General features: G+C 41.3%; 1 protein-coding gene across 1 annotated transcript in view; it reads left to right on the top strand.

Moving 5' to 3' along the window:
- LOC122811022 (liver carboxylesterase 1-like) overlaps nucleotides 1–16,205 on the top strand; it is a 683,437-nt gene that overhangs the window by 445,119 nt on the left and 222,113 nt on the right. The window contains exon 5 of the mRNA XM_044082537.1: nucleotides 15,610–15,812. Within this exon, the coding sequence (XP_043938472.1) occupies nucleotides 15,610–15,812 (203 nt within the window). The remainder of the gene's footprint in view (nucleotides 1–15,609; nucleotides 15,813–16,205) is intronic.

A 16,205-nucleotide genomic window follows, 5' to 3' on the forward strand; every position in this document is an offset into this window, starting at 1 on the left:
GGTGGGATTACATCAAGGATCACATCTGAGCCCTTTCTTCTTTGCAATGATGATGGACAGGTTGACAGACAAGATCAGACAGGAGCCCCCGTGGACTATGATGTTTGCAGATGGCATTGTGATCTGTAGTGAGATTAGGGAACAGGTGGAGGAGACCCTGGAGAGATAGAGCTCTAGAGAGAAGAGGAATGGAGGTCAGCAGGACTAAGACAGAATATATGTGTGTGAATGAGAGGGAGGATAGAGGAATGGTGAGGATGCAAGGAGTAGAGGTGGCGAAGGTGGATCAGTTTAAATACTTGGGATCAGTAGTTCAGAGTAATGGTGAGTGTGGAAGAGAGGTGAAGAAGAGAGTACAGGCAGAATGGAGTGGGTGGAGAAGAGTGTCAGGAGTGATTTGTAACAGACGAGTACCAGTAAGAGTGAAAGGGAAGATCTACAAGAGGGTAGTGAGACCAGCTATGTTATATGGGTTGGAGACAATGGCACTGACAAAAAGGCAGGAGTTAGAGCTGGATGTGGCAGAGTTAAAGATGTTAAGATTTGCACTGGGTGTGACGAGGGTGGACAGGATTAGGAATAAGTATATTAGAGGGTCAGCCCAGGTTGGAAGGTTTGGAGACAAAGCCAGAGAGGCAAGATTACGTTGGTTTGGACATGTGCTGAGGAGGGATGCTGAGTATATTGGGAAAAAAGATGCTAAGGATGAAACTACCAGGTAACAGGAAAAGAGGAAGGCCTAAGATAAGGTTTATGGATGTGGTGAGAGAGGACATGCAGGTGGTTGGTGTGACAGAGCAAGATGCAGAGGACAGGAAGAAATGGAAACAGATGATCCACTGTGGTGACCCCTAATGTGAACAGCCGAAAGTAGATGATGATGAATTGCTAACCAACAGCTAGCAATATCTCAGGTACAGTATGATATAAAAGGACACTGACAATGAACTTTCATTTCACCCACCATGGCATATCACACCACACTCCCTCAATATATAGTGCTTTGCAATATGAAAGTATGATCATAAATATGAATAATAAGTGACAAACAGTGATTAATTTCTCTGCTGCAGAACATCCTATACTAGGGTCTATATCATATAGTCGAAATGTCATAAGTTTGACTATGTAAATATCAAACCCGGAAGTTTGAAATATAAGAACTTCGAACGGTCAGAACAGTGATTTTTTTTCCCAGGGAAAAAAAAATTGCTGTTCCAATACACAATGTAAAAACACACAAACACTTCAGACTATTACTAATGTGGGAGGCTTCACCCCCACACCCCCCAACATGGGGGTCGGTACCCCCATACCACTTACTTAAATATACCAACTCTGAGATCGCACCACAGTGGAGGAAATAGCAAAGCCGCGGAAATGGACCACCAACATTTTTCCCCTGGGAAAAAAGTTGGTGTTCCGCGGCTTCGCTATTTTTACATTTCGAACTTCCCAGTTCGATATTTTGGCGCTAGGATACTTGTGTGTTCAAATTAATGATATAGACCCCCTAGACTAACAGTCACTGTGACATTTAGTTAATTAAGCCTCACACTTTCTAATTACTGCTTATTATCAGCTGTTAAGTCACTTAGTTAAAGAAGCCAGACCCAAAAAAGGTCTGGATGTCATAAGGAGTTTTGGGTATGAACTGGAGAAATACAAAAAGTTGCTATAGGCTTGAATGAGTTAAGCCTGCAAGCTTAGGTAATAGTAATGCTGGTGACGGGCATGCCTGTGTTTATCAGAAACACCATCACCACTAGACTAATCAGTCAGGACAGTGACCCAGAAATCAGACAAACATATTTTAATAAAATGGAATCATTCCCCATTAATCCAAATATCATCTTTCCTGGGGGAACTTTAAACTACTTGAAATGGCAAAATGCTACAGTTTAATAAAATCAAAAATGTTCAGAAAATCTCAATGTAAAATCAGCTAGCCATTGTCATTAAGAGAGACAACTTCTGATTGTGATGCATACACTGAATTCTCTTAATGTAAGTATTAATTAACATCACATGACCATATCACATAATTAAACTTCATTATTTGTGTTCTAATTTCCTCTTTTTCAAATACACTTTGAAACTGTCTTCCTCATTAACACCAGAAGTACTACGGACATTTAACGTAATTTGCCAGTGTACTTCTTCCAGTGCAATCTATCTTCTTCATCTAACCTCCTGTCAACTTTGTAAACTTTGTCAGCCACAGTAATTAAACTTTTAGTTTGACTTCAAATAACTGAGTGCCTGGAAAAGAGCATTGTTAGAATTCCCACAGTGGACAGTATACATACGCTTGTAAATTCTGACATGCAGCACTGTAGAAGTTTTACCGATGTAAAAGGCAGGACACTTCTTACAAAATGCAACATAGATAACACAATTACATTGACAGTTAAATGTACCAGTGTCTTCTATTTTTCCCATTCAGTAAAGCATATGTTCCTTGATTTGTATGCTTGCACCATTTCCATTAAAATATGCTTTTAAAATTAGAAGTTGTTTCTAGGGATAAATTTACTCAGTCTTCCTGAAAAAAAAAGTCCTCCAAGGGTCTTCCTCTCTTTCTAATAAAACAGAGCTGTTCTCAAACTTATCTGAAATTCACTGAAAAAGCATAATAACATGATCTGATGATGTAAATCATTATTCAGCCTTACTGTTGGGACTTTGGTTCCTTCCTCAGAACCAACATGGCCGTTACCATTACCTCCTTTAGTCAGTTTTCCCTGTATATCATCTTTCATCTGTAAATTTATATACTTTCTTTCTAAAACCTACCCTCTACCTTCGGTAGCTCTTTTTATACCATCATTGGTACTGTCCCTCTCCTCTACCTGTGGTAGGTCCTTTCCTACCACTTTGTGGTATTTCTTAGTACCATTGTTGGTACTCCTCACTTTCTACCTGTTTAAAAAAAAAAAAACTCTTCTTCTTTAACCATGCTGTTGTTGTTTTGGTGGTTAAATTGTAGTTTAGGACTATAGTGTAGTTTCATGATGTCTGATAAAGTAAAACTAGGATTTAAACAGTTTGATAAGTGTGGGTGTAAGATGCCCAACTCAGACAGTCACTGCCGGTGTGTTTATTGTTTGGGCATTGACCACATCATTGTATCCTGTGATATTTGTTCCAGCTTCAGCAATCGTACATCGGCAGAGCGTAAGAACAAGTTGATTCTGAAGGGTATGATGAAAAATCCCTTCTCGGAGGCTGTTTCTGGGATGGAGGTCTCATCACATCTTAAGCATAAGAAACATAAAGAGAAACGGAGTTACTCATTTCTGACATCTCTGTCCTGCTTGGAACCGAGTCGACACCGGGCTTCTCCTGCGCCTTTGGTGCAGACTACTTCAGAACCAGGCTCCATATCTTCTCCCTCGGTGCCGTCCTTAATTCTGACTCCAACCTCTGGACCAGCTTTGGCACCATCCTCCTCGGTGCCAACCTTGGTTTTGACATAGGCTCTGACTACTGCACCGGCATCGGCACCATCCCTGGCCGCAGTGCTGATGTCTCATACGGCTCCATTAACATTGACACCATCGGTTCCAAAGGTCGAACACCTTACCAGAACCAGATATTCTCCCACTTATGACCCCTTTTTGGGATACCAGTGTAGCCCATTTCTTGAGAGACTTGAATCTCCTTCAGCAGCTTCCTTCAGATCCACCAGGAGTCTTTCAGAACAAGATGTAGTGAGGGCTGTGGACCAGCTTTTGGCAGCTAGAGGATTACCCACCCCTGCTAGTTCTTCCTTCCCACTTCACCTGTATATCCTCCTCCCAGGGCCTGGAGACTTCAGTACCGATGGCCATCCCGGTGCATTCTGTCTTGGCTCCAACTGCGGAGGCTTCCCTGTTGGCACCGATTACTCTTGGTGCAATGGCTCCATTGGAACTGGCACACTCTCGGAGCAGTGATTGTCATGTCGGCACCGTAGCTTCTAGTTCAGTGCCTATTTTTTCAGTGGTGCCGTCAACAGCCACAGCTCCCCCTGCAGCTACCGGTCATCTCGGAGCTCCTCACCTGGAGGCGGGCTCCTCAGGGCGGGGTGTGACCCCGGTTCCGAGGTTGTCCTTCTTGATTCTGGGCTCCCATCCCTCCTTGGGCAGGCCTGCTTTCCAGGTGATGGAGAGGGTCCTTACCTCAAAAGGCTCGCAGTTGGCACCATTGGCATCAACACCAGAACCCCCCCTCAGGCATGCAGCTGTCCCAACCCCTACTCTGGGATCCCAAGCATAGGAGCCACAAGATCTTCCCTTGAAGAAAACCCTTTCTCTGGAGTCCTCCTCAGAAGATTCCACTGGGGAGCCACCCTGGAAGAAACTGTGCAAGAGGAAGCACCTTGATTCCCCTGAGGAATCCATCACCGAAGTCAACGATTGCAATGACGGAGAAGGGTCCCCATGGTCTCCCCCAGAAGACATCTCATTTGGAGACATTCACAAGATCCTCAAGCAGGGGGGAGACAAAAAGCCCTCCAACCCTTCTTTAGAGGAGTCGATGTTCTTGCAGGCCTTCCGTGCTCGGCCGTCTACTTCCTGGGTGATCCCTCCTGTGGATAAGCTTGTTAAACTTATTGTGTAGCATGCCTGGAAGGCCCAGGTTAACATAGAACCTGTCCCCCAGAGGCCAGATAAATTTTATTCACCCCTGAATACCACCCCAGTTGGTCCAAGCAGCTGGTAGTTGATTCCATGGTCATGGCAGCGGCCAACAAGTGGGAACTGGCAGAAGATAGTTCCACTGTTCATCCCCCAAACATGGAGTCTTGGGCTATGGACAGACTGGGGAAGCAGGCCTATGCTTCAGCAATCTTTACCATTTGATCGCTGAATTATCTGACACACTTTACTCACCTCCAAAGAGACCTAATCTCAGAAATGTCTGCCAATTTGGCAGTGGTACTGCCTGATCAGGTGCGTGATACTGTTGCCTCTCAGCTGGCTACCCTGGAATCCATCTTGAACTCCTCAATGCGCTTGATCTCTCACACCACCAAGGGGGCAGCTCAGGCAGCCACATCAGGCATCATGAGACGGCATGCTTGGATGCGTTTCTGTGATTTCACGGACCCCTTTAAATCTTCCTTTGTCAATGCACTTGCTGACGAATCTTCCCTTTTTGGTCCCAAAGTAATAGGCACATTATCACGTAGTGAGAAGGATGGAAAGACCTTGTCTGTTATGGGAATACGTTTTTCCACCCCAAGAGATCCTATTCCAGGAACCAGAGGGGAGGAAAATTGTGGTTCAAGAAGTCCCAAGGATCTTTTCGTGACACTCATGATGAGCAATCCCCCTGGGGCAGAGGAGGCAACTCATCAGGAAGATGCCCATTTCAGGGCAGAGGGGGTCCGTGCAACCAGGGCACTAGAGATTCCTTCTCCGGCTGACCCTACCAGTGCTCCTGAACAGTGGCACGATTGCTTTCCTCTGGAAGCAGTCTGGGCTGATTTTCTCTGCACCTACAGGCCTGGCAACTCTTAACAATGGATGTATGGGTGCAGAGAATAATATCCAGAGGCTATCATATCCCATTCGATCTTACTCCCAGACCCATAAAATGACTCCTCGATGTTCCACCCAGTCAGAGGGAGGCTGCAGCCTTAGAAATCGAAAAGCTGTTAAGAAAAAGAGTCATCCAGCCAGTCCCACCAGACCAGAGAGGATCCGGATTTTACTCGAGACAAGGGACTGGAGACCTATCCTGGATCTCAGCTTATGAAACAACTTCATAAAACCTCAAAAACTCTGGATGGTCACAGCACAGTCCATCCTCCCCTTTCTGGAGAAGGACAACTGGATGTGCTCTATAGACCTCCAGGATGCGTATTACCACATAAAGGTGGACAAACGCTCCCAGAGATTTCTCCACTTCCAGCTGGGAGCCAATCACTATCAGTTCAGGGTATTGCCTTTTGGTCTCTCGACAGCCCCCAGAGTGTTCACAAAATGTATGGCAGTTGTAGTAGCTCATCTCCAACTACAAAGATTCCAGGTATTTCCATATTCAGATGATTGGCTCCTTACTGCCACAACCAGGAATCTTCTCATTCTCAGTCTCTCTTACACTCAAGGGCTTGCTCTTCACTTCGGTATCATGATCAACATGGACAAATCACAAATGTCTCCAACAAGAGCACTGGAATTCATTGGAACGATCTTCGACACAACATCCTGTCAAGCTTTCCTTCCTCCTCACAGGCTCTCAAAAATAAGAAGCCAGATTCAAGTCATCCTCCCACAGACATTTGTACCAGCATGCTTTGTACTACAGCTATTAGGATCTATGGCAGCAACCACCTTAGTTCCACTGGCGAGGTTGCACATGAGACTAGTACAGTGTCTCCTTTCATCACAATGGTCGATCTTAATCCACCCACTCAACCACATGATATGCCTTACAAACCTTTGCAAGAAAGAAATGCTTTGGTGGATGAAGCTAGAATCAAATCTTTGGTGTCGACTGTTGTGCCTTCTCCAGCCTAGGGCCATGGTGACCATGGATGCTTCCCTGTTAGGTGGGGGAGGGGGGCATTTCCAGGGAAAGACAGTCCAAGGCACCTGGTCCCCCATGGAGGCCAATTTGCACATAAATGTCCTGGAATTGAGGGCAGTTCTCTTAGCGTTGCAAGTGTTCCACACATTCCTTCCATCCGGGACCATTGCAATTTAATCGGACAACATGTCAGTCGTCTGGTACATCAGCAAACAAGGCGAAACCAGGTGTCAGGAGGCCATGAGAATTTGGCACTGGGAGATGGCTTCCAACTGCTTTCTCATAGCAACACACATTCTTGGGAGTTCCAGTCTTATTGCGGACAATCTGAGCAGGAACATACTGATACCTCAGGAGTGATCCCTCAGTCCTATAATAGCGGATCAAATCTTCCACCGTTGGGGCAGGCCTTGCTGCAACCTGTTTGCTTCTCCCCTAAACAACAAATGCAGAAGTTACTTTGCCCTGATCCCCCCTCAGGGGGAGTCACCGAGGGATGCTCTGATGCACGATTGGCCCCCGGTCTGTTGTATGTCTTTCCCCAATTTCCTCTCATCCTGAAATTCCTCCAGAAAGCTCAAAGGTTGAGAAGCAGAGTGTTCCTCATTGCCCCTTATTGGCCCCATCAGGACGGGTTCCCTTTCCTATGGCCTCATCTAATTCACAGCCTGTGGATCCTGGATCAATCCCAAGGTCTGCTGTCTCATCTTCAGGGACTGATTCACCCCAATCTCTACAGTCTCAAGCTCACAGCTTGGTTTCTCCACTTCCGATGATTGCCAGGCTACCTAATATTTCATCTCCTGTTCGCGAGATTCTTCTGGCTTCACACAAACCTACCACCAGGAAAATGTATTCTAGTAAGTGGGCTAGGTTTTCTAGATGGGCCAAAGATCATAACATAGACCCCTTTTCCATGCCTGTTCAGAATATCCTACAATACCCGACTACCCTATTACACGCAGGAGCTTCAGCATCGACAATTACTGTGCATTTAGTGGCTATTGCAAATTTTCACAATGGAAATGACAATTCTTCTGTTATGTCACACCGACTGTGCAAAACCTTCATGAAAGGAGTATTACATATTAAAGCTTCTGTCAAGCGTCTTATAGAGCTTTGGGACTTGACATTGGTGCTTCAGTCATTAACAAGTCCTCTAACTCATGTGATATGAAATTTTTGTCTTGGAAAACAAGACTTCTAGTGGCCCTTACCTCAGTGAGAAGAGTATCTGAGTTGCAGGCCTTGAGTGTCAAGAGATCTTACTTGATTTTTTATAGGGAAAGAGTGACCCCTCCTTTTTGCCCAAGGTCATTTCTGGGTTTTCCATTAATCAATCTATTGACCTACCGGTTTTCTTCCATAATCATTCAAATAGAGGGGAATATCTTTTGCATACTCTCAGTGTTCATAGGCAACTTCATTTCTGTTTGGACAAAACTAAATCTTTCAGAAAAACGGATCAGTTGTTTGTGGCCTTTGCAGGCCCCAGACTGGGTAGGCCCGTCTCCAAAATGACTTTATGTTCTTGTCTCAGGAACACCATTACTTTCATCTACCATCAGAAGAAAGTGCCCTTACCTTCCACAATAAATGCTCCTCTACTAGATCGATGGCTACTTCAGTGGCTTTTCATTCCAGAGCCTCTATGGAGGATATCTGTGCTGCAGCCACTTGGACAAGACCTCATACCTTTATCACTCATTACAATTTGGATATGGCCTCCATGGGACGAGCATCTTTTGGTTCTATGGTGTTCAGGAATGTACTTCCTCAGGGCCACCTAGGACTCAAGCAGCTGGGGACTCTGTCCTAACAGTAAGGAATGAATAAAGATTTATAACATCAGATAAAGAAGTTGTGTCTTACCATAACATTCCATCTGTGTTGTAGATTTTTATTCATTCATTACTTCCCACCCTCCTTCCCCCTGCCTGGACTCCTGGTGGACTTTAGAATTTCCTTATTAGTTAAGGTATTTGAACAGACAGAGCCTCCTACTGTCTCTTTTATTACTTCTATACTATAATGGTGGGAATCTGAGGAGACTATGAGAGGGGCATTGTGGGTAGGTCTTAGATGAGAGTTTTTGTCTGGAGTGAGCTTGGTAATGGCCGTATCGGTTTCAAGGATGGAACCGAAGTCCCAACAGTTATGAATGAATAAAGATCTACAACACAGATGGAACGTTATATACTTGGAGAATAATCTTTGCCATCTAAATTCTTTTTACTTGTACTGTTAGCCAGTCTGTGTAGCTGATATTTGGTTGTTGTCCCCAATTTTACATCATTCAATTAGACATTTAAGTCGTTGGATACCTTCTAATACAGTTTGTTAGCCAGTATTGCACTCTCTTAAAAATCTCTTTCAGTAAAGTAATTAACACTAATAAACTGACCCTCTACTATGTTATCCTTCATGCTAATGATATACAGATATCTTGTAAATCTTAGAAACATAATATTGACTTTATAGGCTTATAAACAAAAATCATTGCTGCAACTGTGTATGAACTCTAGTTTGTTTTGAGTTTCAGACATTTTAAAGTTGAAGTATCACCAAAATAACATCTGTAAAACACTTAAAAAATAAAATGTGTTTAGCAAACCTAGATTAGAATTCAAACTCTTTCTCCCAACTTATCGAAAAACATTGGCATAGCTGGCATCCATCACTGCCTGTATTGCTATACCCACTTTCCTCCCATGAAAAAAAAACTTCATATTATAGATAATTATTTGACAGAATTACATCCAACATTTCAATGATTAACAGTCATTAAGGATTAAAATGATCATTTTTTGCCATCAAAAAATGTTGTCAACTCGTAACTCCATCTCTAGGCCAATATCATTGGGTAAAAGAGAATGTAAAGACATAATGTCAGTACAAACCAATGTGTGAGCTTATAAAAGTAGCCATCTCTAGACATGTAGCATCTTTTAAAACTAGTCATGTCTTGACCAAAATCATTCAGTATAACAGTTTGCAGAGATGTAATATCAACACTGACCAAATTATTATCTTCTAAAATTAGCAGTCTCTAGTCTGAAGTCTAAAACAGTCTGTTGTATTTAAGTGTTCTGTTTGCAGTTGTATTTTTATTGGTCTGAAGAAGCGTTTGCTTGTACACAAAAGCGCTTACCTCTTTGTGTTTTCTACATTCATTAAAGTGTGCTGATTTTTATACATATCACTGAGTTTGGTTTTTGCCACTTGGTCATATCTTGGGTTACTGTTTTTGATTGTTTTTGTACTTAAATCTATTTTGTCGGCCACCAAAGTTTCCTCAGTGGTTCCCTTTTGTTGTAGTCCAAAGTCATTCAGTATAGGAAAATGTAAAAGCATATTATGTAATAGGTGGGATTAATAACTTCTTATCATAATGCCTATACTATTCATATTATTTTAGAATGTGAATATGTGAATGGCCTCACAAGTATAGACAAAAGGGAAAGAGTAAGTAATGTCTTTCAGCTTTTCCTGGTTAGGGGTCATCACAGCGGAACTCCAGTCCACTAATGATTGGCAGTGGATTTTACGGTGCTGAGTTGCCAACCCAACCTTCAAAGAAGGCACACCCATTCACGCACACACCTATCTGCATGTCTTCAATGTCACTCGACTGTGGGGAGGATATGCAGACTCCACACAGAAGGCGCTCCAGCCGAGAATCGAACAAAAGAACCTCTTGCTGTGAGGCAACAACACTAACCGCTGCACCACCGCAGCCCCTACAAAAAGGAAAGAGTATTGAATTATATTAAGAAATGTAGAGTGCAACTAGCACTGTTACAGGAGACACATTTGGAAATAAGTGAGCATGTGAATTTGATAAAGAAATGACTTCAGGGTGGATATTCGGCAGAGTATCAGGGACAAGGAAAACGGGAGTATTTAAACTAACTGCTGGAGGAGCTCCAGAATGATAGAAGAGGAAAAAGCTAATCACAGAACTGAGGTAGGAAGGGGTTACTGGCAAGGGAGGATGATTATGCTGGCATGTATTTTTATATTCCACCTAAAACTACTATTATGGAGCTTAAGAAATTTTTGGGACAAATTATCTTTCAACAGAGAATATTACTTTTGGGTGAGGATGTATCTGGGGGACCTAGAATGGAAAATATAACCAAAGAGGGTAGATTTCTGAAGAAATGCGGTGGTGCAGCGGTAGCGTTGTTGCCTCACAGCAAGAGGTTCTCCCGTTCGATTCTCGGCTTGGGTTGGGAGTGCCTTCTGTGTGGAGTCTGCATGTCCTCCCCACGGTCAAGTGGGCATTCGAAAGACATGCGTTGAATGGGCGTGCCTTCGTTGAAGGTTGGGCATTGGGCTGGCAACTCAACACCATAAAAAACAACTGCCAATCATTAGCGGACCGGAGTTCTGCTGTGGCGACTCCTAACCGGGAAAAGTCAAAAGACAAACAACATTTGTTATGGAAGATGCATATTCAGTAGTAGTTACTCTGACAGAATTTGCATATTATTTCCCAAGTTACAATAACTGGGATAGACTAGACAGAAATTATATTTCACAGGAACTTGTTCATTTAATTGAAAGCTTTGACACATATCCAGTAAATGTCTCAGATCATGTTTCAATAGCAACTAAGATAAAAATGCAGGGTAATGAAGTAAAAATGAGACCCTGATGCTTACCCACCAACCTGAGAGGAATTTAATGAATAGGTAGTAATCAATACTGATTACAGAAGACAGAAATTTCTTAAGAAGTTATAGCAAGTGAGTGGGATAAATACAATGTGGAGTTTAAAATAGGGTAGAAATAAGAGAAAAGAGATATGGTTAAAAAATAACCGGAATTATTTAGAGGGGCTGACAAAGGTTAAAGTATTGCAGAATAAGGGGAATCTCATAGAACTATAAGAGATGCAACTGCAGAGTGCTAAACTGAAAATACGCGAGTATCTGTTTAATATTCATAAGTTTAGAAAGGTTGCTGTTAAGCAATTGTTTTTGATGATAACTCCAGAGTACAAAAACTTTTAGCACAATGACTTAGGCAACAGAAAGAAAAAAGGGAAGTTGCCAAACATAGGGAGCCTATAACAAGAAAAATAACCAGATATGCTGTAGAGGTGCTAGCGATGTTCAGAAATTTTATGAAAGTTTGCATAAAGCAGAGAGAAATGTGAAAATTAAGAAAGAGCACAAATGGAAATATTTATTGAAGACTTAAGTATGCCAACGTTAGAGGTAGATTACTCTCAACAATTAACAGTTAACACAGAAGGAGATGAGATAAAAATAGTGATATATAACCAATCTGCAGAAAAATCTCCAGCAATAGATAGTATTCTGGTAGAAGTTTGAAAGCTAAGAGGAAATAAAATGATAAAGATCTGGAAGGTTTTGTTTAACAGTATTTTAAAAGGAGGGGAAGCATCAACATTCTGGAAGAAAGGTGTGGTGGCAATAATACCCCAAAGACGGTGAAGACTGTCAGATCCAGCTTTTGTATAGGCCCGTTTCAGTTTTAAAACCATGATTATAAAGTGTTTATGTCTGTAATAACTAAAAGAATGGCAAAGGTGTTGCCAGAATAAATATATATCAATCAGTGTGATTTTTGGACGGGAGACAAACATTTAACAACAGTAATCAAAACAAATGATGATTCAGAGGGAAGCAGAATATAAGAAAATACCACTGTTGTTAGTAGGTCTTGATGCAGAAAAAGTTGGCTTTATTTGTAGGAGATATTATATTATACCTGATAAAACCAGAAAAGGACATCTCAGTGTTGTGGAACATCCTTGAAGGTAACCTTTTGAAACATCAGAAACCTCTACAGTGAGTCCAGAAATGCAGAGACTAAATATCTGAAAGATTAGACTTATATATACTAAGTCCAAGATGCCTTTTCTCGGAGTATTCCCTTTTCTCTGAGGTATGGCAATCTCGGAGTTGGTATATATAAGTCCAGGAGAGTGTGGGGTCCCCCCCCCCCGCAAAAAGAAGTTTTAAGGAGAATAGCATTTTTCGAGATTTGCTCTTCTCCTGTGTTTTCAGTCTTTTTTTTTTTCTTTAGCACTCAGCATTTCAGGTGCCAACATTTCAATTGGGGAGCCCATCTTGAGAAAATTTCAAGTCTTTTCAGGATATAAAATTAATGAAGATAAAATGAAAGCTATAGCTGTAAACGATGTAGCCACACATGAATTGGTCAATCAATACCCATACTTATAGGGAGATGATAAAATAAAGTATTTAGATGGAAATAGTGTGGTAAAGGTGCCAGTAATATGGACGTGAACCACAAGACTTCAGCAAATACATTGCAGTAAAAAAAGATGCTGAAATCCCAAAAGGGTGACCTGCAGTCATATTGTACAAGGCTGTAACTGAATACAGTGTTTGATGAATTGCAGGCAGTCCATAGTAGGTCATCACAAAGGGACACATGGTAGGCAAAGAGCATTACAGAAACTTACTGTGTCTGTAAGGTCGATCAGTAAAAACATGAAGCACAAGAAGCCCGGAAGGCATATGCACAGTACACTGCAAATATTCATAGCAGGAGGCATGGCAGGAGTCATACAAGTCCAATAACTGATAAAAAAAAAAGGGTTTACTGTAATTCAAAGGCTCCCATACTGGCCTCTACCTTGCACAGGATGATTGCAGGTCTCCATTTTGGGATTTTGGCTTTTCTTTTGCTGTGATTTGTTTGCTGGGGGGTTGTGGTTCACATCCATAATGGTGCCTTTACCATGGTATTCCATTTAGGAGTATGGATTAGAAAGGATTATGTTATGACAGCTAAGGATATATGGAAAGAGACTAAACAAAAGATAATACAAAAACTGAGAAACTGGAAGATTTTGGATAGGGATAGCAAGATACAAACAGTGAGAATCTTTTTAGCCCCTTTAGTTTTATATATACAGGTCAGACATATTTTTTTATCAACCAGAGAAGTTGTGGACAGTAATTACTAGAGTTGAAGTAATTTATCTGGGAGGGGAAGAGGACAAGGGTCAAGTGGGTCAGTTAATCTTTCCAACAAAACAAGGTCGTTTAGTGTTACCTGATCTGCAGGGATGTTTTAGATCTACTATATCTAACACAAGCAGAAATATATAATTAAAAGCAGGAAGAGATGATGATGAAACAGGGAAGTTCAAGAAATAAGGAGACAGAGAGTGGGAATTTGGATGCAGATCCTTCAGGAGAACAGCTGTACAGAATATTATATTCATAAAGTAGCAGAAAACATTCTAAGAACTAAGCCAACACTAGAATGTTTTGAGATTTTGCCTATAGGGATGACTGCAATTAGGGTACAGAGAATAGGCAAGAGGGGCCTGGAATTTATTTGGGAAAACTTGAAAAGGAACCAATTACTATGGCATATAAAATATTGCATGATAACTGTAGGAATCAATCAGAGGAGGTTAGAAAAGGTTGGGAAGAGAGATTGGATAAGCAATTCACATGGAAACAGTGGGAGGACACATGTACGTTTCTCAGTTATGCAACAGAGTCTAGAAGATTTTTCACTTTTGCTTGGAAGTGTTTGCATAGTTATTTTTCTATACCCCAACAGGCAAATTTTTCTTCAAGTAGATGACAAATGTTGGAGGTGTGATGGGGAAGAAACAGGCAACTGGGATTATATGTTTTAAGAGTGTAATGAGCTGGCAGACTTCAAAATTTCCCTACAGAGTACTCTGTTAGAAATAATGGGTGAGGAAATGGGCGTAACTAAGGAAATTCTTTTTTTTGAGCTGGGGTACAAGATCTGAACTGTCTACACACAGTAAGGCATTGTTAAGTTTAATTCTGGTGGCTGCCAAAAAAGCAAGAAAATAGAATTCAAAGTCTAAACCAACAGTGTTTGAAGTACTGAATATTGTAACAGAGATGTAATAACTGGAAATAGGATAGTTAGTAAAGGGTAAGAGCAAATTGCATAGGAAAAATGGGAATTGTTGGAACAATACATGCAGAATAATGTTTCCGAGGAGTGAGATTTAAGGGAAGGCAGGAAATTGCTCATTATACAAAGAATATATGTGATGTATGGTGTTTGTAACTAGGAACTCATTTATGGTTTGCTTTTTTTATATAAATGTATGTTTGTGTGTGTCTTAAGTGATAATTCAGTTGTTGTTGTTGTGTCTTTCGGCTTTTCCCGGTTAGGGGTCGCCACAGCGGAACACCGGTCCACTAATGATTGGCAGTAGATTTTTATGTACTGAGTTGCCAGCCCTGACGCACAACCTTCAACAATGGCACGCCCATTCACGCATGCATGTCTCCACACAGAAAATGCTCTAGCTGAGAATCGAACGGGACAACTTCTTGCTGTGAGGCGACAACACTACCGCAGCACCAAGGTGTTAAAAAAATATTGCCACAAATTCTGTGTTTGCTCCACTGTTGGCAACAGTTGGTCTAATTCTAGATTCGTTTAATTTTTTTTTTTAGAATCATTGGCAGACCAAACAATTTGCACACTTTAGGTGCAGTGACTTTATCAGCCATCCTGGTCTATAAGACCGTCCAAGTTTCTTTTTTCTAGTAAAAATGTCAGTCAGTCTAATTTGCAAATCTTATGCCAACCAAGTTAAGAGTTAAGAGTTCTTAAGACTAAACAAACAAAGCTTTTGTTTCCTATAATTATCGGCTTCAAAAGCAGTCTTGGAATCACTTTTGTCAGCTTTAGTTAATGTATGTTATGCTGCTACAGCCCTTTCAAAGCTACAGTACATTCTTTATCTGTGAAAGATTGAACTATCTACGTTTTGGCTTAATAGCCAAGATTTCTCTGTTCTTCATCACTTTCAAGAAAGGTACAAACTCTGGGAGATGTCCAGACAGATCTACCTAACAAATGAATACATACATAAACAGCAGTGACTAGGCTATATTTAAGTTGAGGTCCCATCACCTGCAGTCGCTGCCTATTGTGGTTTTAGTAATTTTCATATTTCCATTGGAGAAAACTCTTCTCCATTACTCATATAACAAAAGTAAATATTATACAGAAGTCTGAGAAGTGACGTGAGATAAAGAAAAAACACCTTTATTCTTGTGCTTTTATATTTCTGATTAGGCTATCCCATGGCAGGAATATCCAAACTGGGCAGAAAATGGCCTTTGGAATATACCACTAAAAGGAGAGAGTGTTGGTACAATCGCTGTAGTGGACGGATACGTGATACCAGAACCACCACTGGAGATGCTGAAGAATAAAAACCTGCAGTACAATGATGTTCCCCTTGTGGTTGGCACAACACAACAGGAAGCTGACTTCAGGTATAAATGTCACTCCATGCTTGACTACACATTTGCAACAATACAGATAAAAGGGCAATGGTTTCAGTTGTGGCAGAAAATGATATCTGTGTTTGCTTGTTGAATACATTAATATCCAAAGATATAACAACATTTAAAAAATTCAAACTGAGAAGAATTGATGAGAACACTTATTCAGTAATTTACAGATATAGATTTTGCAGAATTATACCTCTAGGCTTAAGTTACAGAATGATAACACATGTATACACAGTTCAAAAAGTGAATCAAGTAAAGAAGGGAGTTTGACTGAGGGCTTCGACTATGTAAGACCTGTAATTGTTCACCTGATAATAACTTCAGAACTCAAAACTGCTTAAAGTTTGCATGTAAATGCACTAATGACACAGACCT

This window comes from Protopterus annectens, chromosome 9.part0 (assembly GCF_019279795.1).
Source record: "Protopterus annectens isolate FY-2018-M chromosome 9.part0, PAN1.0, whole genome shotgun sequence".
In the NCBI taxonomy this organism is placed as follows: Eukaryota; Metazoa; Chordata; order Ceratodontiformes; family Protopteridae; genus Protopterus; species Protopterus annectens.